General features: G+C 41.6%; 1 protein-coding gene across 4 annotated transcripts in view; it reads left to right on the forward strand.

The window, feature by feature from the left end:
* LOC117431512 (ras-associating and dilute domain-containing protein-like) overlaps window positions 1–23,481 on the forward strand; it is a 27,200-nt gene continuing 3,719 nt past the window's right edge. The window contains exons 1-13 of one of the 4 annotated variants that reach the window (XM_058995782.1): window positions 1–298; window positions 1,853–1,972; window positions 2,809–3,377; window positions 7,111–7,245; window positions 7,970–8,295; window positions 9,421–10,122; window positions 11,556–11,593; window positions 11,727–11,884; window positions 14,373–14,485; window positions 16,251–16,494; window positions 20,768–20,940; window positions 21,166–21,316; window positions 22,517–22,707. In XM_058995782.1, the coding sequence (XP_058851765.1) occupies window positions 2,846–3,377; window positions 7,111–7,245; window positions 7,970–8,295; window positions 9,421–10,122; window positions 11,556–11,593; window positions 11,727–11,884; window positions 14,373–14,485; window positions 16,251–16,494; window positions 20,768–20,940; window positions 21,166–21,316; window positions 22,517–22,707 (2,763 nt within the window). In that variant the 5' untranslated portion in view covers window positions 1–298; window positions 1,853–1,972; window positions 2,809–2,845. The remainder of the gene's footprint in view (window positions 299–1,852; window positions 1,973–2,808; window positions 3,378–7,110; window positions 7,246–7,969; window positions 8,296–9,420; window positions 10,123–11,555; window positions 11,594–11,726; window positions 11,885–14,372; window positions 14,486–16,250; window positions 16,495–20,767; window positions 20,941–21,165; window positions 21,317–22,516; window positions 22,708–23,481) is intronic. The other 3 variants (XM_034052486.3, XM_058995781.1, XM_034052487.3) reach the window with 3 other exon arrangements.

Genomic DNA, 23,481 nt, shown 5'->3' on the forward strand with positions numbered 1-23,481 from the left:
TAAACTTGCTGGGAGAGCACCTTGGACCAGCGGCTTGAGACAGGAACCGCCAGAAAACGAGCGACAAAGCTTATGTGCAGTTCGCACATCTCCGGAGGGACTCGGACCCAGGGAATGCAGATGTATCGGCAAGTTGCATGAAACGGTAATCAGGAGAGACAAGCGCGATGCGAACACGCCGAGGCGGAGCGATCACACAGCGGCTAGACTGAGCAAATAGGTATCAAGTTAAAAAATGACAAACCACAAGAAACAGAAGCAAATAAACTGAAGAATGGATGTTCGGATTGCAGAAGAGGTTAGTATGTATTAATTACCTTGTAATGTGAGAAGAGAGACAATTTTGAAAAAATGCACTGTAGCTACAAAACGTTAAAAAAAAAAAAGTTGAAAAGAAACCTTGCTAAAAAAAAAATAATAAAAAAAATAATTCAAATAATAACAATAATAATAGCGGTAATTAGGTTTTTCAAGATACCGTTACATTTTATAATAATGGAGAATCGTAATACAAAATAATAATAATGAAGAAAAAAAACATTTACAATTATTTAAAAAATAAATACTAAAAAAAATAAATTTAAATTAATGTAATGTAATATATATATATATATATATATATATATATATATATATATATATATATATATATATATATAATGTTTAAAACCTTAAAAACTGCAAAGATATGCAAACCCTTTAGGCGTATAATATATCACACTGCAAGTCACACTGTCAAGTTCAAATAAAATAAAAGTTTAATTGAAATAGCCTCCCCGGTTGCTATTGGAAACCTAACTGTCCGCAGCCTGCCTGCCTGTCTGCATACAAAGCTGGAATTGAATGACCAACCTCCGCCCTCACCAAACTTTGTAAAGTCAGAATGCAATAGTAATATTCATAACTACCTCAAACAAGTGCCAGCTAAAGCCACCCTGTCAGCCGAACCCTGATTAGATCACATTAGACAGCTGACTGTTTTGTCGGTGGAAATGTTGCTTGGAGTTACCCAACACTGCAATGATAGTGTCTTGGAATCTCTCCCCGCATGTTTATTCCTTAGTTTCCGGGTTCAAGGTACCAAGTACATCATAAGCATGTATTTTTTTTTTTCGGTTCAATCAGGGAAAAAAAAATCAACAAATATTTTTTTGAACTAGTGTGGTAGCAGCTGGTTGATCGATAGCTTTAGTGCTTAGAATCAAAGTTCATCTGAATGTCTCCTCCACTTCAGCCCGTCTGCGTAGCTCGAACCTTCCTACAGCTTCCACAAGTCCTGCATACATAATGTACAATATGTAAATAGACCAATGATTGTGTTGAAGCAGGTGCCTGGTAACATAGGAATGTATGCCTAGGTGAAGCTTGAAATATGGATCAACTTCTAAGAAATGTATATGGCAAAGAAGAGACCCATGACTTGGTGGTGGAGGATATTTAAAGAAACTATACACTTCAGTGCTGATGTCAAGTGGTTCTTCTGTAAACTATGCTCTGTGTATAATGGCACTTTCTGTTCAGTCTATAAGGTCTACTGAATTCATGGTCTCTTTAAAGTCCCTGAATGCTGGTGTCTTTTCAAGTGTTCAGGACTGCTTAATGGTCCCAATAACAGGGATGCTGATTATGCACATATTATTTCCCCCCAAAGTAAGTGTTGTAGGATTTTGTTGGTTTCTTTAATAACAGCTTGTAATAGTTGCGCGACGACCACAGTGTATTCAGTCCATCCACACACACTTTAAATAAGTCCTGCGTCGAAGCTTTGTGAATCGGGGAGCCAGCGTGGCAGTAAGCTGTGTTCTCTTTCCTCACCTAAAACAGACATACATCCCTTTGTATTCCTCTGCAGTCCTTGTGGCATGCTCCTGAAATGAAGCGGGGTTGTGAGGAGAAATCGCTTTACCTCTGGGATTCAGCTCTTGCGCAACGCGGCCTGGGTGCACGACAGAGGACACTCTGCAGCAGCAAGGTGAGCAGAAAGGGCCCCGCTTGTGTTTACAGCACAGGGATAGAGCGTCTGCAGAGAAATGCAATGACACAGATACTCTGCTTATAGAATACTGGTTTTAAGTGCTGCAGCACGTGCCTGTGATACTGGCAGCCGGTCAAATATATAAAACAAAAAATCAATGGGCTGTATAGTGTACAGGATCTCACACAGGCAAGCAGCATTTGCTTACTCCAGTTCAACAGCGACCTTCAGCACCATGGTAATCTAATTTACTGAAACGGAATTATCATGGAATTGATATCTTTATTTGAAACACTTCTCAATAGATGTTTCTGAGTGTTAGAGTGTAATATCGGTCTGCCTGTTTGGATTATGAGTGAAGGAAGCAACTAACTCAAAGTCAAAGGCAGAATTAATCTGGACTGAATCGAACAAATCCTGACCCTTTACTTCTCTGAAGGTGTGCTTAAACTGTATTGTAAAACAGAAAGGGTGCTGAATGGGTGCTGTAAAAGGGGGGGGGGGGGGGGGTTGTATAAATAGGACAAATGTGAGTCTGTGGGCACATTTGGGGCATTTTAAATCCTTATATGTGCATTTAAATGTGATCTGACTTCATAACTGTCCCTATGCATACGTTGTAACTCTTTTTATTAGGTAGTAAAATACATTTGGTCTTCATTAAACTTTCATAGAAGATGACAACATTCTAGAACAGTCTCTTGAATATCAAACTATATTTGTCTGGCACTGTGATACAGAGAGCACCACTAGAGCCCCTATTTAAAAAAGACCTAAAGCCATTAAGTGTCTGTAACTAGATAAACTCATTAAGGTCTTTTCCCTCTTTAAAGGTCTAGATCCTGCTGGCCTAGTGAAAGCTCCAGAGTCATGTTCTACGGGTCTTCTGCAAGCATGTCCCTGCCCTCCAAGAAAAAACTGAAGAGGCAGAGTCGGACCTTCACACAGGTCCTGTACCGGACTTTGAGTTACCGAGACCGCCGCTCTGTCACCGACATCAACGACCAGGTGGCCGATGACCCCGCCGAGCTGTCCACCCAGACCTCGGTCCCTGGGGTGCTCAAGATCTTCGGGGATGAGATCTGCATAGGAGCCAACTACAAGAGCGTGCTGGCCACCCCGCGCTCCAGCGCCCAGGAGCTGGTGAAGGAGGCCCTGGAACGCTACTCCCTAAACAAGGCTGCTGCCTGCGAGTACCTGCTCTGTGACGTCATCGGGAGGTTCGAGGGGGCGGACAAGCGCTGGCGGACCGAGTGCCTCAGGGCCCTGGGGGACAACGAGAAGCCCCTCCTGCTGCAGGACTTGTGGAAGCCGAAGGAAGGATTCGCCCGCAGGTTCGAGCTGCGCAGACGGGCTGAAGTGGAGGAGATGGCTGCCAGGGAGAAAGACACTGTTACAGCAGGTACTGTAGACGCGCGCTCTGGTTCTGTGTGCTCGCTTGCTCGTTGTAAAAACTGTATTGTGTAGAGCTTTATCTATCCAGTTCATGTACTATAATAAGCCTGGTGGCATATTTTTTAAACGTTTAGTCCAATCACTGAAAACACAAGTTGGTTTTTCATTTCAAAACTGGGACTAGTCAGCTGTGTATTATAATTAAGGTCTATGTAATATAAATTAAGGTCTCTTAAACATTCACAAGCAATTTGGTTCTCATTTTGTTACATTATGCAAGTATAACCTACCTGCTGCTTCGGTATTATTCTTGTGTTCCAGTCTAGTAATTCACCATATGAGCTTTCAGATTGTCCAGAGAAATTAACTTTCATAGATAAATCTGGATCGACTCAGTCAATTGAAACAACTTTTCTTAGACTGGGTGGTCATATGTTTCACTGTGTGGTCTTATACCAAGGAGGTTAAGCTCCATCTCCCACAGCAAGGGCAAAGAGAGGTTGATTTATTTTTTTGTACAGGGTTTTACAATTGTGAAAATAACTCCTGTGGCAATTTATTTAGAGGCTTATATTTGTAACCCCCACTGGAATCTTGAAGGATTTTTTTTCCAGTGTCTGCTTTCATTGAAAGTTTCCAGTAAAACAGCATTATGGTGAACATCTTATTTATAATACAACCCTAAATATTCAACTTGACACTGCTAGACACTTTGTGCTATAAAAGGTGAAAGATTACATATAGATTTGACTTCTTTTAGGATGTCTGTCTGCTGCTCACACCCAGTCACTTGGCACAGTGTCTGGGTAATAAATCTATTGGTCGTATGTTTCTATGGAGACAAAGACAGAAAGGGGGAAACAAATATAGTGCAGCCTGTGCAAGACTTTTTCCATACAGATATGTAAAAAATATGAATGTTGTGTATTCATGAGTCTGTCGCTGTGACCGACTTACAATTGTTACAAGCTATCACATTATTTTACATACAATTACTCATTTATACAGTTGGGTTTTTACTGGAGCAATCTAGGTAAAGTACCTTGCTCAAGGGTACAGCAGCAGTGCCCCCACCGAGGATTGAACCCACAACCCTCCGGTCATGAGTTCAGAGCCCTAACCACTACTCCACACTGCTTCCACACTACTCCACTGGTATTCTAATGGTGTCACAAAACAAAAATTTGTGTCAAAAGTCACATTTTTTACTAATTTTGTCATGCTTAGAATGTGCTATAATTTGAAATTTCTCAAAGTTCTATGACAGTTAATTCAACAGTGGGAAGCAGCCTACTGAAAGAAGTTGATGCGGTTACTAAAAGAGCTGTACCTCTTGATTGGTAAAAGTTATTTCTGTTTTGATTTCATATTTGAATAGCAGAGAAGTAGAGGAAGATGTCATACCCTCTAACTTTTTGTCTAGCTTGTTGGGAAAGTGGTCAAAGTAGCTGATTTGTGTCAAAAGTTACATCGTTTACAGTAAATAGCATGTTGGAAGTCTGGGAGTTTTTAAACAATGGGGAGCTTTAGAATGTTGAAAAAAGTCCCATTAAAGTGAATGAAGATGGACAAAAAAAAAGACAAAAAGCTTAATAGTTTAAAAAGTATAAAATATATCAAAAAGTTGTATACAAGCACACTATTCCAGACCGGTCTACACGTTTTAAAGTTTGAAAGGCGTTTCTAGCTTAAACGGTGTAAGAGGAGTAGCGTGCCAAAGAATACTAATACTACTAATAATAATAATAATAATAATAATAATAATAATAATAATAATAATAATAATAATAATAATAATAAGTATGTCGAAGATTTAAAGTGGGTACTCTTGCTTCGCAAGCCCCACTAAAAACGGCTTGTGTGGTACGCACAGAGCACAGATGAGAATAGTGAACAGGCTGTGATGGATTGGGGAGGGACGGTGCACAGGGTCTCTCTCCATCACTTACACTGACATCCATGCTGGACTCATTACAATATCTAAAGAGTTTTCTCTCCCACCTTGCCAAGTGCAGTGCACAAGACAAGCGTACTGTACTGCGCATGATTGCAACATTACTCTGTTTAGTTGATTTGTGGGCTACTGCTTCACAAAGGTTGTCTACCAGGACCCTACAGCTGCTAGTCTTTCACAGGCAGTTTTTTTTTCCCCGTAGGTTTAAGAGTAAGTGGTTTGTTATCAAGGGCTGTTAATTTGCTGGCCTCGGTTGACTTAAATTCTGTCTAATAAGCCAAAGTGTCGTCCAAAATAGCAGGCATCCAATGGCCAGAGAAGGATCAAATCATGCAAATAAATTATTTAAGGACTGTAATTGGAATAGCTAGGTGACACACTAGAAGGGTGAGTTTACCAGTGTGGAATGAACAGGGATAATGACCCTTTATGAAACGGTATATCCCTTACTGGTTATTCACAGGGTTAGGGATGACTGTATAACATTTGATTGCTCCCCGTTACTGTGGCTTATCATGTTGGTAAAACATAGGTAAGCTTGGTGCTGGGGTTATGCACTGTGCTGCAGTTCAAGGGCAGATTTAATATAATACATGACAGAGCCACACACATTGACACAAAACTGAAGGTATCAATTTGTGAGTGCACTGTGTATCGCACTGAGATTAGGAGCTGCAACATTCCGAATCAATCAAACTGACAGCTGCTCAGTGGGTTGATCGCAGCATTTAAATGAGCCAAGGTTAATTAAAACCCTACCATTTTGCAGCGAGGCCTTAAATCGATAATTAATGGATGCATCTGGTTAGCTGACAACAGCCAGGTGGATGGGTCTCGATCCAGCTTCAATAGAAATGTTATCAGTAGCAGGTTGGGGATCAATTTCTTCTAAAAATAGGGATTGGAAACTTTGTTTTTTTGGTAATTTTTTGGGGATACTTGCAAAAGGAATTTCAAGAATGTCAATAGGGTTTTTGCTTAATACAATATCAATTAAGTCAGTTTTTGGGGATCCATTTGGTATGAACTGTATGTGAGCGTTTGTTAGCCTTCTGTCAGTCAGATGAATGCTTGCAGAAAATAAACTGCAGCGCACAGGATCTACAGTTAGGAACATGTTTACAGAAAGGGTTAAAAGGCAAGTCAGAGGTTGGGTAATTAATATGCATGCAAAGCAGAGAGATGGATAATAAGTAGGTGCATGGCTACGATCAGCTGGCAAAGCTGGCAGTGTTTGCGGCTTAGAAAACAAGACATTTTCCCTGGGCTGGTGCGGTGTTGCTTCTTCTGTGGGCCCCAGGGCTCAGGTGTCTCTTTGATGTGTGGATTCAGAAGTAAAGGCATCATGAGTTTCCAGGCTCTGATGCATTGCTGTCTGCATCCAGTGCTACGAAGCCCTCTAGGCAATTGGAATAGATATCCTGCTCGTAAATATCATGCAGCTTTACAGAATGTAAATGTTATTATTATTATTGTATGTTGCTGTCACAATGATTTTTTGGGGCTTTTTTTTTTTTTCCTAGAAGACAAAACATTCTTCTTAAATATTTAAAAACCAGTGCTATCTGTACTTCTATAAGAAACCCTGCCAGGTTGTAAAATATTTTGCATAATTTGTCTGCTGGACTTGTTTTCTAAAAGTTCTAGTTAATATAGCTGCAGTATAATCATGAGAAGAAAGTGGTAATATTTCTTGCAAGGTTTTTGCTCATCCCTAAATTAATGACAGAGATTGAGAAGGTTGCCATGGTACAAAGTAACCCTCCAATGCCCTTCCTCATTGTAGGACCCCTCAAACAGCCCCACCTAATAGTGACACCTGCTGGTAGAGGTGGGAATCACAGCGCTGGGAGGTCACCTCAGTTCCAATGTCTGCCGATGTCTATTACTGCCCCAGCAGTGTGTTCTAGCAGCTACACAGGTTTGGACCGCCTCCCTCCCTTCTTCATTGTCATCATCATCATCGCTGTTGGTGGACTAGGTTCCCCAGTCTTGGATATTTTGCAACCATTTCAAATCTGCATCCTGACAGTTTGACCTACTGTTGATGATCAATAATATTACTTTATCCTCTCAAGAGTTTTTTTTTTTTTCATGCACTGCTTGTGCCCGTTTTTTTTTGTTTTTTTTTTTTAAATAGTTCTATGGATCTGATGCATAAGGAAATCAAGTGTCTAACCAAAAGTTTCACAGTTTGAGGACTTTAGAATGGGAGCTCATGAGACTCTGAGCTCTTTGTTCTATATGTCTATAAGGTAGGAAAGCCCTCTTATAAGTGTTGTAAGTCAAAACTCAAAGAGTCCAGTCACTCACAGATGTTATTTGTCCTTAACTTTTAAGAGCCTGTTCACTGCTTAGAGTAGTTTAAAGATTTCTGTTCGCATTTTAACATTACGGTGAAATATTCTCTGTAAGCAGCCCTTAAATTCATTCTGCATGTGAAATAAGAGGTGCTCTGCTGGATAAATGAATTGCTCTATAATGCCTAATCATACTGCCTTATCAATCCAAAAATAAAAAGCCTAAAAAGCTTTATTGTTTTTGTCGGCCAGTTTTAACATCTTGTGTTCTTATCCCTCCTTCTCACAGCATAATAAAAAAAGCCCTGTGTCCCCTTCACCTGCCCGTCTTGTTTTTCACCCCAGATATAAACGCCCAGGCGAGGAAGCTGCAGCGGAACCGAGCGAAGGGAACCACAACGCTGTCCCCGGGGGAGTCGTTCTGCCGCAGCCTGAGCGAGACAAGCCTCAACCTGACGGGCAGGCCTGGGGATGAGCCCAAGAGATACTACTCCACGCTGCCAGGGCCGCTGCGAGGGCGGGCAGGGAGGGAGGGCTCTCACTACGGCAGGAAGAAGGAGGAGGGCTCCCACTACGGCAGGAAGAAGGAGGAGAGGGAGGGCGGGGGCGTGCGGCACTCCCTCTATCACTCACCCCACCTGCTGCTGCTCCAGGGGTTCGACCAGCGCAACGTAAGGGAGAGGCCCACGGCTTTATCAGGACCTCCTGCAGTTTACCATAGTCATTGGCGCACTAGGACCGAGGTTTATTCCCCTGGGCAAGTCAAGACAAAAATAGGACAGCTAATTATAGGTGACCCGGATTTCCAGTGTGGAACACAGTTTAGGGTCTGTTCATTTAATCTAAACTCTTTAGATTATTAGTATAAGGAGAGATTGTTTATCAAAGTTCAAAGTGCATCTCTTTAGTGCACTTATGTCTGTGAAAAAAATGTAAAATGCCAGGATAAGTCCTATTTTAATGATTTAAATACTGTTTAGATGAAATTAGCAGATCCCACCTTTGATTGCACCTTGTATGCCAATGGCATGGAAACAATGAAAAAAATCTCTCTTTATTCCTTTAGCAAGTAAACTGCATGAGACATCATTAAAAGAATAGTAGTAAACTTGTATGTGCATCAGATTAATACAAAGTAACGTGTTGATTATACATTCATTAAATATAGGTATTTCTATATCTAGACATAAAGGTACAACACACACACACACACACACACACGCACACGAGGTTCAGAATAATGCAACAAATTATAAGGAGTGTATGACAATCTGCAGGCACAGTGGAGATGGTTTCTAGGCACAGTCGAAGAAGTCTACTTTATTTATAGAAGCAAAGGATTAAGGTAATCCAGTTGCAACACTATTGCTCAAAGAGTAGACAGGCAACCTGTGGTGTGTTCAGGACTCTGCCTGTATGAGACAGTTTAAGCCCAGATGCCACTTCTGTGTGCAGATGAACATTGTTGTGCTAAAATCATGGGGTGGTGTTCATTGTTAATTGGGCAGGAATCATTTCACAGCTTTATTTACATTTTAATTTAAATTGCAGCTTAACTGTAAATTAATTTTGACCACCACAGTTTGTCTGATAACAATTGCTAAAGTACATGAAATATCAGTAGAGCAGAAACATTGTGTACAGAAGCTTTTGAAAAGGCAGAATGCTTTGTAATACAATTAGGAAAAAAGCAAAACATATCAGTATACCAGGTCTGAGGCATAACCAGGTGCTCTACTGAATTATTTTAAATACTGTACCTGTCTTTGAGTAATCCTGTTGTGTTGTGAACACAGGACTGCCTGGTGTACCTCCTGAACCGAGACCAGCACACCGTGGGTCAAGAGACAGCCTCGGCCCGGCCCAACATCTGCCTGTCTTCCCCGGATGTCCTGCAGCTGCACTGCAAGATCAAGAAGATCCAGGTGGTGAGGCGCTTAAGCCAGACTGTGGAGGAGAGGCTGGTGGTGGAGCCGCTCCCTCAGGCCAGCGTCTTAATCAACTTCTCCAGAGCGGACCACACCACCCAGCTGCGCCACGGGGACCTGCTCTCCTTCGGTGCCCACTACATATTCCTCTACAAGGACCCTGTGAGTGCCAAGCCTCTTCCGACACAGACACTCAGCAGGCTTAAAATCCTCTTCCAGCTGCCCGAGCCTGAGCTGGACCTGGCGGCCCCCCTGGCTTGCAAAATGTGTGGCAGCGTTTTCAAGGAGAAGCCGCCGCAGCAGCAGCCCGTCCGCAGAAGTTTCAAGCCCCACCTAATTAAAAGCAAAAGCCTGCAGAGAAGGAAGCTGCACCTGGACTTCGAGAAAGCCCAGGAGGACGAGTTGATCGGGAGAATAATATCCCTCATCGAGCCAGGTGGGGATGACCACAAGCTGACCCCAGCGTACCTGCTTTGCCTGTGCATCAAGCATTCAGCCACAGCCTTTGAGGCAGGAAGCTTTGGAAAGCTTCTTCTAAAGATTGTGAAAAGGATACAGTCTATAGCTTGGGTTAGTGTTTCTCTTCTGTAAGTCAGGCCGCCTTTAATGGCTTTATTCTTTCTTTTGATTTATTTTCCACCTGCTTACCATATTCCATTTTATTCAGCTATTTTAGATTTTACTGAGTCAGGTATTTACTGGAGTTTGTGTTCTATGGAATATATGAAAGGTCTGTATTAAAACTTTTTATGAAACAAAAACAACAGTACCAACATTTGCATCATTTTTGTAACACAAGGTGTAGATCATCTTAAATATTTGAAATATGACTTCATTTCCTCTTGTAGAACAATGGAAGCTTAAATTCAGGCACTGGCAGCCAGCCTGCTTAGGTTAGTGTACTTATTTATTTTATATGCTACATGCACGTTTACTAAAACCAGGCTTCTGATTACAAAGTGCAATGCACAGTCATTTTCACTATCTCCGTTAAAAGTCAGTATTCTAATTGGTTGATTGGGGGCTGAAGAATAATTGACATCCAGTGTTGCTTACTCAGGAAAAAAAATGACTACGTTATGCTTAAAAAAAATAATTTGTATTATATTTGTAATAGATTTTTAACCTTAGGTCAAAAGAGAGAGCTAGGAAGGCTATTAAGGCTTAATTGAATCCTTAGAATGCTGGCATTGTATTACAGAAACTCAATAAAAATAATTAAACAAGAATGCTGGCACTAGGGGAGGAGGGAGGGAGGGAGGGAGGGAGGAGGGGGTTGGGAAGGAGGAGGAGGATGGAGGACGGAGGAGGGGGCAGTGTTCTTCTTAAACTATCCCTTCACCTTGTGGCAGCATTGCCTACATGGATTATGCCTTGCATAATGTTATTTACTGAGTTCACATTTGGTGATGAAGCACAGAGCATTGGTATGCTGTTTGATTCCTCCTTCCCGGTGGGGCTGTTGTATGGTGGTCACTGTTGTTTCCATGCAATTTGAAGTTTCCAGTGTGCTCTAGAGACAAAGCCTCACAGCCAGAAGATCACATTTGCATTTACTGCCTAGAGACATCAGGGAAAAATATTACTCCTGTCTGGAGTCTAACACAGTTTACTAGGGGAATCAGTGGTTAAAGTTGCCGTTCGGCATAACAACTTTTTTTATTTGAACTCAACTAAAGAAACCTTCAATCAGTGAGTGAGAACGTTATTTTAAAGGTTTCTTTAATTGTATTCAGATTGTATTATCTTTAACTAATTAACGAGGCGTGCACTATAAATTACAAAGGCCACCTTTTGAAGATGATTATTAAAAACAACTTAAAATGAAATTAAAACATTCCAATGCACATTAACAATCATATCCATGAAATGACTTTCTCCAATTTAGCAAGTAAATGAGAATTACGACTTCTTCAGAAATATATACTCATTTAACATACACATACATACATGCACACACATGTATTTTTCATATTTCTAATTATATGTTGTGGCTCTTACAGGAGAAGACTAAAGAGCTGGCAGAGAAACAGGCTCAGCAGTAAGTATTTTATCTTTTTAGCTGCCAGATCAGCAGTGTTCCACTTTGTTCATCATCCCAAAAGGTATAATAATCACATTGCACTAAACAGTGAAATTACTAATAGAGAGTTGATTCTGTCCCTCCCCTGCAGCCAGGACGCAGCCTCCCTGTCCCTGCTGAATGTCACAGACCTGGTCCCAGACCTGCAGCTCATCCTGTTCTGGATGTCCAACTCCATCGAGATCCTCTACTACATCCAGCAGAAGACCCCAGGCTTCCTGCAGGGCATGGAGCAGCTGGATGTAAAAGGTACTCCCAGCAATGCAGTGCACAGGCTACAGGGATGGAAATAAGACTCCCATTGCATGGCGGTTTGATCCATTCCTGCTTTTGAGTACCTGAGCTTGTTATCTATAGAAAAGGCCTTTGCCCTTGAATGTGTTGTTAAATAAATTAGGCGTAAATGATAATGAAAGTATCAATGGGCACCAGATAATTTTTTTGGTGGTTCTTTATGCAGGTTCATAAGAGACCACATCTTTCAAATTCTTCATAAGCAAGTAGGTGTACTTCACTGCAGAGAGGTGCCTGATTGCGTATAAGAGGAGTGTGCAAAACTGTGTATATTGTAAGTGCCAGGGTGTCTATTGCTCTTAAGGTAATACAAAGAATAGCATGAACTTAACCTGAGCTTAATGCGTGAGCCAGCGAAGGGACTTGGCAACTTGCATTGCAAGTTTATCACAGTGCTTTTCCGCAGCCCTTGGTGTAACATAGTGAGCGGCAAGTGCTTTGTTAAGAAATGATTTCAGAGAGCTAATTAGCTGTGACAGCTTTCAGCCTAGGGAATGCTCTTATCCCCTTGCAGATTAGCAGAGATTCACCCTTGCAATGTCCTTGCAACGGTTTTTATACAAGACAGACTGGAAGGCAGTGGCAATTACTGAAGGTCATTACAACATTTTCAAATATAATGTATTTTTGTTTAATTTGTTGAAAGTAGAAAGACAGTATAGACAAAGAGAGCAAATCTGTACATTTTTTGTTGTTTTTGTACAACATGTTTCAAGATATAATCTTAAAAAATACAAAAGAAATCTGAGCCTGGATGCATGTTTCTCTAGGACAAAATACAAAAAAAATAAACCCAAAACTATTCAGTTGCATATTTGAGGTGTGTCCCAGAGCTGGAGGGTTATTGACCTGATGCTGCAGGGAGTTAAAGTTGGCAGGGAGCAGGGAAGAGACGAGTATAGAAAAAGGATGGGGGCGTAATAGAAAAGAAATTAATGGAACGGGACTGAAGCAATAAGGACAGATAAGAGGCTGACGGAGGAGGCCAAGAACTCAGATTACATTTAATGGTTTGTTTCATTTTTACAAAAAAAGGTGCCTACCCAGCTACACCATACCTTTTAGATGTCTCTCTTGATGAAAAATCACAGTTAGGGTTTTAGGTTTGAATGGCTTTTAATCAGCCTTTCGTTTGCGTCTGCTTTAAGCAACATGTCCCTCTTTCCTCTGAGGGCTCAGAGTTTTATTAGCCACTGATTAGTGGCAATTATGCAGGTTTTCAGGCTCAACTCTGTGCTGGCAGACAGTCTGAGACTACCAGAGGTCTTTGCAGTTCAAATCTGAAAAAGGCTTAAGACAAGTTCATGCTCAAGTGCTTAAGATTGCATGGGGCGCACACCCAGGCAGGCATCATACAAACGAATCTCTTTATTAGAAGAATAATCCCCTTTGTGAGACTTCCATTCTAACAGCTTATCCATACTGGATACAAAATGCAGCAGTGCTTTAAAACAAGCTTCATTTGTTACTTGTTACTTGAAATAATTAAAACTACAAGTACCAGTTTTCTGCTGTGTGAAACTTGATATCAGAAAGAATGGCATGTGGCAGTCCTGTAATTCAAGATGATGCTATGCATGTCAGGCTGGGGGACGAGGCATTGGTGGGTCTGTGGAAATATTGGTGCGGTGGTCCTGAGGGTGGGTTTCCTGTGTAAAAACTTCCTGTATCCTGTGGGAGGGAAGGGAAAAATGAACCTGGCCTCCCACAGGTTTATTTGCTTAATTATTAATACAGTGTTTCCGTTTATTTTGGTTTGTGTTTTAATGACAGCCGAATCCTGAGCAGAATTTCCACTAAAAGTCATGTGCAGATTCCAGATTCAATCAAGAGCAGGAGAGAGTATAACACATGATATAAGCCTTCGTGACAAAGCTGCGATTTTATTGAAACTTCCAATTCTAAGAGGTATAATTTGAACACTGAATAAATACTTTACTTTAAAATCTCCCGGAAGGCAGCTGAGCATGCATGTTACACTACGCAATATCTGAAAAATTCATTTTCTGTCTGAATATTATTATTATTATTATTATTTTTAGCTTTTTAAGATTTACAATGTATTATTTTTAGAGGTATGCACCAATATCTGTATTCATAAACACCAACGAACTGTTGAAGATTGCCAGCAGGTCTCTGAGCCTGTTTCTGGGCAACCTCACAAAAATGTCTTCATCACTTTTCCTTTTATCTAGATTGCAGGGATTATAGAGTGTTGTAAAAAAAACACATCTGATGGATTGATGGTGGCGAACTGTACACAGAGGCATTTGAAGGTTGTACAACTTATCAGCAGCATCATGACAATTTGTGGAAGTCGTTTTTTGCAAAGTGGAAAAATACCAGCTGCATGAAGTGAACTTAGTGCAAAAAATGTATAACTGTCATGGACAGTTTTATCATTTAAGGGCTGATTTGTTTTCATTCTATACTTTTTTTTCAGGTTCTAAAGTATCCCTGCTCTCCACCGCCATATCGGCCAACGAGGAAGCCATGACTATCTTAGAGGAAGTGATCATGTACACCTTCCAGCAGTGTGTGTATTATATCACCAAGGTATGTTAACAACTCCAGCCCAACAGCTATATGAAGCTTGCCATTTTAACCTGGTGGCTATGTAGAATGAGCTCAGGTGTTAAAGACGCCATCATACAAAGTAGCAATGGGCAGGTTTACAGGCTGTCTCTCAAAGAGGTCAAGGATTTAGGGGAGGTCCCTTTCCAGGGCAAGGTGAGGAATATGTGAGATGCAATGTGATGAAGCTTGTATTGGCACTGCCCTTACTGCTACTGTCAAACCCCAATGCGACGCTGCCTTGTGGAATCCCCAGCAAAGAACAGCAACTTGGCACAGACAGGGTGCCAACCTGCACACAGGCTGCCCTAAACAGGCTACAAAATGGTTGAGAAAGAGCAGGTTCTTCATTTATTATCATTATTGCCTTGTCACTATTGTTTCAACTTGGAACGCGTCCATCCTAGTCCTTGAAACAAAAGGTTACTGTTAGCGCCCCCTCTTATCCTGGTAACAGAGCAGATGGTTGTGGGTCTGTTGGTACACAAAATCAGACAGAATCAGACTGTGCCACTTACTGATGCCAGATAACACCTCTAATCAGCCTTCTTATGTGTTTTCAAACCACCTGGTGTGAAGGATTAAATCCAGTGTTCGCGTCTGCTTTTGTCTTTGTGGCCCGAGATTTGCTGTAGTACCACTGCACGGCTTTATAACAGTAGAATGGCACCTCCAATTTGTTACTGTCCACCTGCCTGGCACCAAATTCACTTCCCCTGACTGCCAGTTTAGGTTCAGATAAGTCAGGGGGCATGGCAGGGGTGCCGGTGTAATTGCCTTTGGGTGTGTACTCATTCAAAGCCAGGGATAAGCGGTACTGTGATGACTTAAGCCAAGATAATTAAGACTGTCACATGTTCTTGGCATTGGAAATACTTAGCTGGGAGAAAAGGAGTGTGTGTTCAGTTCTCCCTTACCGACTCCTTATAGTGATAAGCAGAACAAGCCATTCCTTTCCTTTCGGGTATCTTTTTATCTTGTTTAAGTCTAAAGATTCAAAACATCTACTCTTCTACTGAACCACTGATATCCCAGGAGATATGGAAACATATCTCCTTCCTTGTAGAGTATACTGCAGTTCCACAGTGCCACCTACTGCCCAGAATTCACTGTGCTGTTGTGTCTGTAATATGGACAATCAATTGTGTTACTGCACAAAAACTCACAGTCCTTAACCCTAGACAGTGAGCGGTCTATCTAGACCACCAGTCCCTGGCCTACAATTCATTTACATTACATCAACTCCTACATGAGCTATCCAGTGCCAAAGAAGGTGGGGAGACCAGTAAAAGGCTGGCGGAAACAGAATGCTTCCCTATTGACAGAGGAAAGTAGCCTTCATGAGGGCAGTAAGGGTTCTGTAAACGGCCCAAGGTCAAACTTCAAAGCCTACTTCCCGGTACTCCTTTACCTCCTCCTCTCCTGGGAGCAGATGGAAGCTGACTCCAAACCCATCTGTCCCTCTGCAGGAGCTGTAACTGCTGTTGTACAGCTTGCTTAATGTACATTTTATGCATGCTTTTAGGCTGAAAGCTAAGCAGCATCATGGTCATGTGCATTGTGTCCTCTTGAGATAAACAATTCTAAATTTTGCATACAGTATGCTCCTACCTACCCGGAGAAGCTTTTGTAGAGAGATTTTTTTATTTTTTATGTTTTTGTATTTTATAACAGATCAGACCTTTTCTTAAATCTGTGTCTAGTTCCAGTAGATAAGTAGAGTCTTTCTTTTTTTTCTTGCCGATAGTCTTTGTACGTCTCCCTGCCCGGCTTGCTGGAATGTAACCCTTTTCAGGCTGAGAACAGTGACCCCTGCTGGCGAGGAGGCTCCCCTGCGCTCCCAGAGCCTGTCCGCAAGGTGGTTCTGATCTACCAGACCACACTGGACCTGCTGCAGCAGTACCAGGTGCACTCCGAGGTCCAGTCCCAGATGTTTGCTTACCTCTTCTTCTTCACCAACGTCTCCCTCTTCAACCAGCTCTTAGATAAAGGTCAGCCTCATGTTGTTGTTGTTGTTGTTGTTGTTGTTGTTGTTATTATTATATCAAAACTCTCAACGTGGCCTTGGTAATCCGCCAGGCATGTAACATTGCAAAGCCATAGTAAATCATACAATGCGTTATACAATACTAAAGTGTTCCACATGTTTTTAACTTTAAAGTTAGTTACCTTAAGTTATAAGACCATGTTTAAACTCTATAGGTAATTCCAAACACATTTTGTGTATGTTTCAGTAGTCACAGGATGGTTTAGCTGATAATTATGAACATGCTGTTCTCTGTTTTTTTGGGGGTTTTTTTTCCCCCAAAGGTTACTCCCAGCGCGATAGATTTGTTTTTTCTGCAGGGTAGCGTTGTTCAATAGATTTCTGCATGGCCATTCCTATTAAATAAGCCTTACAGTTACGCACACAGTTACAAAATACTTTTCCATCCAGAATAACATTGAACTGCCCAGTGTCCGGTGAGTTATAAATCAGTGCAATGCCACTCATGGTCTCACGCTAAGTGAGCACAGCCCAGATAAGTGCTCTATTTCCCATTGCAGCTCATGTCTAATTTAGTTGTGGTGGAGGACAGTGAACACACAAATTGAATCCGTTTTAAAATACCCAGCCTAGTTTGTGAAAATATACCAACATTTAACCCTTAATGTGGATTACTATTTGATAGTTAACTGCGTGTTAATCAAGGTCAAACCCCAACAACCATTTTAAATACATTTTAAATTAATAATACATTTCTTTTTCATGAAGTGCATGCATCCATGAATCGACGTGACCCAGCTATTGTCTTGCACAAAAGCTCATCTTTCAATGGTTATAAAACACATAACTTGCTTGCTAGCATTGCTGATTCCTATAGGAGGCCAAGCTGCCAGGGCTGTCTCCTGTCTGGCCGTGATTTAAAATAAAGGCTCTTGGTCTCCAGTTCAAGAGAGGTCACGTTGTTATGCTCTAGAATTCAATGCAGATAAAGACTTTCCATGTGTGTTTTACTTTTGCAAATTCAAGACCTCAACAATGATGCACTACCCATAAAACTATATAGCTATTAACACTATTTATTGATATGTTAAGTAGTGTTACTAAATAATCATTATATTGACCATGCACCAAAAGCATCTGTGCAAAGCTTGCATTTCTATTTTGTGCAATAGACTGGCTGGACATCCCTTAATGAAGAATCTTCCGTCTCCGTTATCCAGCCCACAACATGCTCAGCTGCTGTGGGTGTAACACGATCCCGATGTCCCGATAGTATCGTAGAGCATCGGTTCTGAGGCAATGCATCTTCATTAAAAGGACAGGGATGAGCTGCCATGCGAGCAACGGTCTTATTATCAGTGATTCGCGGCAGTGTTTCTGTTTCAGATACTTGCGCATGTTGACTATTTAATAATAAAGGGCTCCTATCCGTGTCACTATCACTCACCCAGCAACAGCCAGGAGGTTTGTGTCACTGACAACGTATACTGTTTAAACCAAGAGCACCCTAACCTACATTCATTGCTGCAGGCATGCCTGTCTTTACAGTGGCATGGCTTTGTGGAAATCGGCACCTTGTTCACTTCAAACTACAGGCCAGGTAGATGAGCATCATGGCTAATGCTGTCATCGGTGTCTTTTTCAGTTAGCACTTTGTAGAATTGCTTTTGCGTTGCATATATTTTTGGAAGCAACGATTCAAAGAATCTGGCATCATGTGTATGAAGCTTACGATCACAATTGTTCCTTTTTGTCAGTTTAGAGTTTGTATTAGGGGTAATTTTAGGATTAGACACCGCTTCTAAAGGTCTGGCTTCTCTGCAAGGAACTGTTACACAGCTAATTCCTCAGCTGGAAGCAATAGGTTAGCCTTGTCTGATCATCAGATTAAGTAGCCTTCAGATTAGTCAGTCATATTTTTTAGATACAGATCACTCAGCACCGCTTCTCTAAAGCATTAGTCAGCCTTCAGCTCTCGGTTATTTTTTTTTATAGGATGTGGGCTGGATTTGAACTCCCAACAAGCGTTGTTTATACCACTGTATATTGGCTCAGAGTGTTAAAATGTACTTAAACTGACAGCCTCTTGAGTAGAAATACAAGTTTGTTTACTCCAAGAGTACTCTCAAAGATGCCATGAAGAAAAAATCAAAGTGAAAAGCACACATCTCGTATTGTTCCAGTTCGGCTCTCCTGCTTCATTATTAAAATGTTTGCATCACAATGCTGCTGGTATAACTCCTCTCAACGCGCTGACTGTCGCGCTGTATATACTGTACATGACTACCGCATCCATAGCAACCAGGCCAGGAGGGCACAGACAGGAAGGCTAATGAGACACTGTAGCAGATCAAATGGAAACGTGAAACCTTTCCAGAGTTTGCCCCCCAGCCCCCTCTCCTTAATTCTCTTACAAATTGCATCTTCCAGTCTGCCGCTTACTGGAAAAGCTACATTTGATCAATTTGAACAGACTTCAATTGTAAATATTTCTGTGCATTTCTGAACCTCAGGGTGATGAGATCTTCTGGCTGCTGCTTCTGTGGCAAAAGCCAAGTAGCAGAATTTTGTCCTCACAGAAACCGATTAAGATTTTTTACATAATTAAGAGTTTGTTAACAAAGGCGTGGCATTGGGCAGTGAACCAGCAGTCTCTGTTCCTTGTATCCTAAGGGTATACAGTATCAGTAGAATGTACAGGTGTGAAAAGATGATTTTTCTATTTGATCTTTCCATGAACTCTGCACAAATCGTAATGAATGTTGTATTGGTTTCTGAAAAATTAAACTGCATCTAGTTTTGTTCACTTCAAAGTCTGTCGTAGTTAATCTGGATTAGCAAACAATTCTCTTATTCAGCCTGGGCTGGACTTGTCCTCGGTTTCAGGTCGTCAGCTTCACGTAGATTAAGTTCCAAACTGTAAACAAATTGCTTTTCAGTGATAGAAACAGGTGGACAGCATCGTGCCAGACGAGGAGGTAATCCTATTACTGTGTCAGTTCTTATAAGCAAGAGCAAAAGGTCTGCTTACTGTAATAAGTATTTGTGAAGAAAAAAATATCTTTTTATAATACTGTACTTGAAGAACATTTTCTGAGGACAGAAACCACGGCTTATTGTCACATTGTTTTTCAAATGTAATAGATTTCTGTCTCTGACATTGTCCCACTAGAAGGATACAGTATTTATATCCATGTCTGCGATCCTTTCTCATTCCCAGACGGACGCTGCATAACTATGTCTTGGCTCAGAGATTTATGAGAACATTTCTGCCCTGTTGTCGGGTTGAGTTCATGTCACGCGTAGGGTTTTAGTTGCTCTTGTAATGCTTACAAAATGCAGTGTTCCTTATTTAAACACCTGAAATAACTCACATGAATAACTCTGGTGGGCATCCGCAGTCTTCTGCAGCCAACATTTAATGAAGATTAGACAGCACTATCATGAAGAGGAACCAGTCAAAGGAGTGTACTGCACAAGGAGCTTTATTCTGCGTTACCCGCTTAGTTCTAATGACGTCCCACAGTACGAGCTTGTACGATAAAACCAGCACAGTGTGAAAAAAGAGAAAGGGGGTGGAAAACCAGCTATGCAGTGGGGAACACAAGAAATACTTTTTGCTCTTGAAAGCAGCAGCTACCTTTGAGAACAGGCCAGTTTTGCCCTGTCCTGTGGGTATTAAAATGTAGAGTAATGCTGAAGGCAGCTGTGAGCGTTTCACAGAAGTTATGAGAAACAGAAATAGCAGGGCACTTGAGTCGGCAAAAAGGAAGTTTACCCAATGCAGCCTTGAAACCTTTGAAGAATTGTGTGTACAGTATTTTTAGTCCAAACCACCTATGTCCATATTAAAACTGTCTGTAAAGGGCTGGTGTGGACAGATACTTCCCAACACACTTCTTCTCCACTCCATGTTCAGAATTTTGCAAATGCTGCTAGTATTGGATGCCTCCAATTCAGCAAAGTGATCCTAGTTTATAAAGTATTAAGTACAGGATCGATTTTCTGACTGGTCATTTCCAGACCACCATTACAGTCGACTGCATAACTTCCATAACAAACAGGCTAGAAATGTATGTTGCATGTTATTGTATTGTGCCTGTGTGAGCATAAGTACAGTGCATGCAGTTAAATAAGGGACAATAGAATAGCTGTAAATACAGCACTTAGATGCATACCTTGATTTTTAAGCACAAGATACACCTGGCATTTTTTTTTTCTTTTCAATACTTTTCCAACCTGCTGCAAACACTTGTTTTTTTCTGTCCCCTGCTCAGGTCCACTGCGGGGCTGGTTCCACTGGTCTCGGGGCGTGCAGATCCAGGGCAGTCTTCGTCTGGTGCTGGAGTGGGCTGGGAACGCTGGCCTCAGTCATCTGGCTGAGGAGTTCTTCTCCAAGTTCTCCAGCGCTGTGAGCCTGCTGGCCACGCCAACCCTGCAGCTTGTGCAGGTATAACCGAGTGTCAAAACAGGAGCTCCTGGGGCAGACGTGAGCGAGATGCGTAAACCTGACAATACACTTCAAAGCAGTCAGGAAAAGGGTTACGGGTTCAGCGATTTGCATGCAGTGCAGAGAAAGCCGACTGTCGTTTCCGTTTTGATTTGAATGTGATTTTGACATGCTGTGTAGGTCCTCTGCACACCTCAGTCTGAACCAGTACCCTTCTTTCCCCAGATGACCTGGAAGTCTCTCTGCAGTGATTACCCAGCTCTCAAACCAGCCCAGCTGCACCACCTCCTGACTAAGTACCAGCTGGCTCCGGATGCAGGGCCCATCCTGGCCTGGCAGCCCAGCCCAGAGGAGGAGGCACAGATCTACAGGACAGGTCAGCCAGCAGCTTTCTGGAATTGCTTTTCACATTATCCAGCAGCCGAGCACAGTGACCAGCACCCAGCGTATCTGTAGCACTGTTTGCTGCTGATTAAACAGACACGTGTTAAAGCAAAGCAGGTGAAGCAAAGTAGAGAAGAGACTAACAGTACCCAGGCAGACAAGCAGGAAGGAAGGCAAACTGAATGACTTCTTCCTAAGCCCTTGCTTTATTTACAGTACAAGGGCATAATATCAATATATCTGAACTTGGACTACTGTTTTGCTTTTCAGGCGCTAACAGGAACAATACAGTATCCAATTTTTTTTTTTTTTTTACTAATCAAGGGCTCAGAACCATAGGGGCTTTAAGTGACATTTTTGTCAAAATGGCATATTATATATCAAATTAAAGCTCTTGATGAGATCTATCTAGTGCCAAAAGGACCTAACTGAAATCACAAACTGCACTGAATAAAGTGAGAAAGTAATAAAGACACAACTGCAAAATCTAGATGAGGTTAGTGCCAGGAGGGCATAACTAGCACACTTACACCCTCCTGGCACTGAGTGTTGCATTGTGGGATGGCTGAGTGACAGCGGATGAGTCAAAATGGTTATAATACAATATGTAACATTTGTGGATATTTTACTCAGTTAAATTGAGGATTCAAGCAATGAATTCACTACAGAATAAGAACCAGACCTTGTAAATTATATTTTACAGTATTATTTTTTAAGTGTCATTTATGAAATATTTAAGATTCATATTGATTTATTAATTATTATTAAATTGAAGAAAAACAAGTCTGGGATAGAACTAGTGAAGAAAACCAGACTTATCTGCAATGTGTATTAATTTCAGTTTGTTATTATGGAAAATCTAACTTTTAAGCACAATTTCTGGTACTATTCTTACTTTTTGAAGTTTCAAATTCAAAAATATTTTAAACTCTTTAATTTTCTTCAAAATTATATTGATACTTTACATGTACTGATAAATGGCAATTGAACACAAACAATTTTTGCTGTCCTGTAAAATTATGAAAATGTCACTTACACCCCTCTGGTTCTAAGCCCTCGTAATATGGATAACTTTTGTTTAATATAAGCTTGTTATTAAGAATTATAGAGCTACCAGCTTTTAAATGTGCTAGTTAAGCGAATGAATGAAACCCAGGGCTGTGATATTTACAAACCGCTCTGTGTATTTCAGTGGATCTTCTGGAGAGTTTTGAGAACCACCCCCCCATTGTCCTGCCCAGCAGTGGATTCCAGGTGGACTTTGAGTCGGACACTGTGGATGACAACATCTACAGACAGCTGCTGTATGTGCGCCACTTTCTGTGGAGCCTGAGAGCAAAGTCCCCCTCCACCAACGGCAGCACAGATTCCCAGGAGTTACAGGTACCAGGACAGTCCCTTAAACTGCACCGTAGTACACGCTGAAAAGCCATCACAATGAGTTGATTGTTCATTTAAGTATCAAGCGTGTCATAACAATAGTACTGTATTATAGTTTAAATTATTTATTATTAAGCAAAATTCCAGTGGCTTTTATTTTTTGTTTTGGCTCAATGCACTTGAGTCCCGCACTTTGTCTCCGAACCCTATTTTGGAACTCTAAATCATTTAAACTGAGTTGATCTGCGGTAATCCTAGGCATGTGCTGGAAGCAGATCTAAAGGTTTAGCTGGAGTTATAATCCTGATAAAAGGAACCTTCCGGGCTCCCGAGTGGCGCGTCCGGTAAAAGGAACTCCGTGGACGGGAGCTCACAGGGGGCTCACACAATTGGCCGAGCGCCGCCCGGCGGGGGGGAGCACTGACGTTGGCCAGGGTGTCCTCGGCTCACCATGCACCAGCGACCCCTGTAGTCTGGCCGGGCACCTGTGGGCTTGCCTGCAAGCTCCCCAGAGCTGCGTTGTCCTCCGACACTGTAGCTCGGAGGTGGCTGCATGGTGAGCTTGCAGTGTGTAAAGAAGCGGGCGGCTAACAGCACATGCTTCGGAGGACAGAGTGTGTTATTCGCCCCTCCCGAGTCAGTGCAGGACATTGTAAATTGGAAGAAAATAATAAAAAAAATTGGCGACAACTAAATTTATATTTAAAAAAAAAAAAAAAGGAACCTTCTACACTCAAGCCGAAGCAAATTGCTAGACATGAAAATCATTCTTAATCT

Source organism: Acipenser ruthenus, chromosome 22 (assembly GCF_902713425.1).
Source record: "Acipenser ruthenus chromosome 22, fAciRut3.2 maternal haplotype, whole genome shotgun sequence".
Taxonomy (NCBI): domain Eukaryota; kingdom Metazoa; phylum Chordata; class Actinopteri; order Acipenseriformes; family Acipenseridae; genus Acipenser; species Acipenser ruthenus.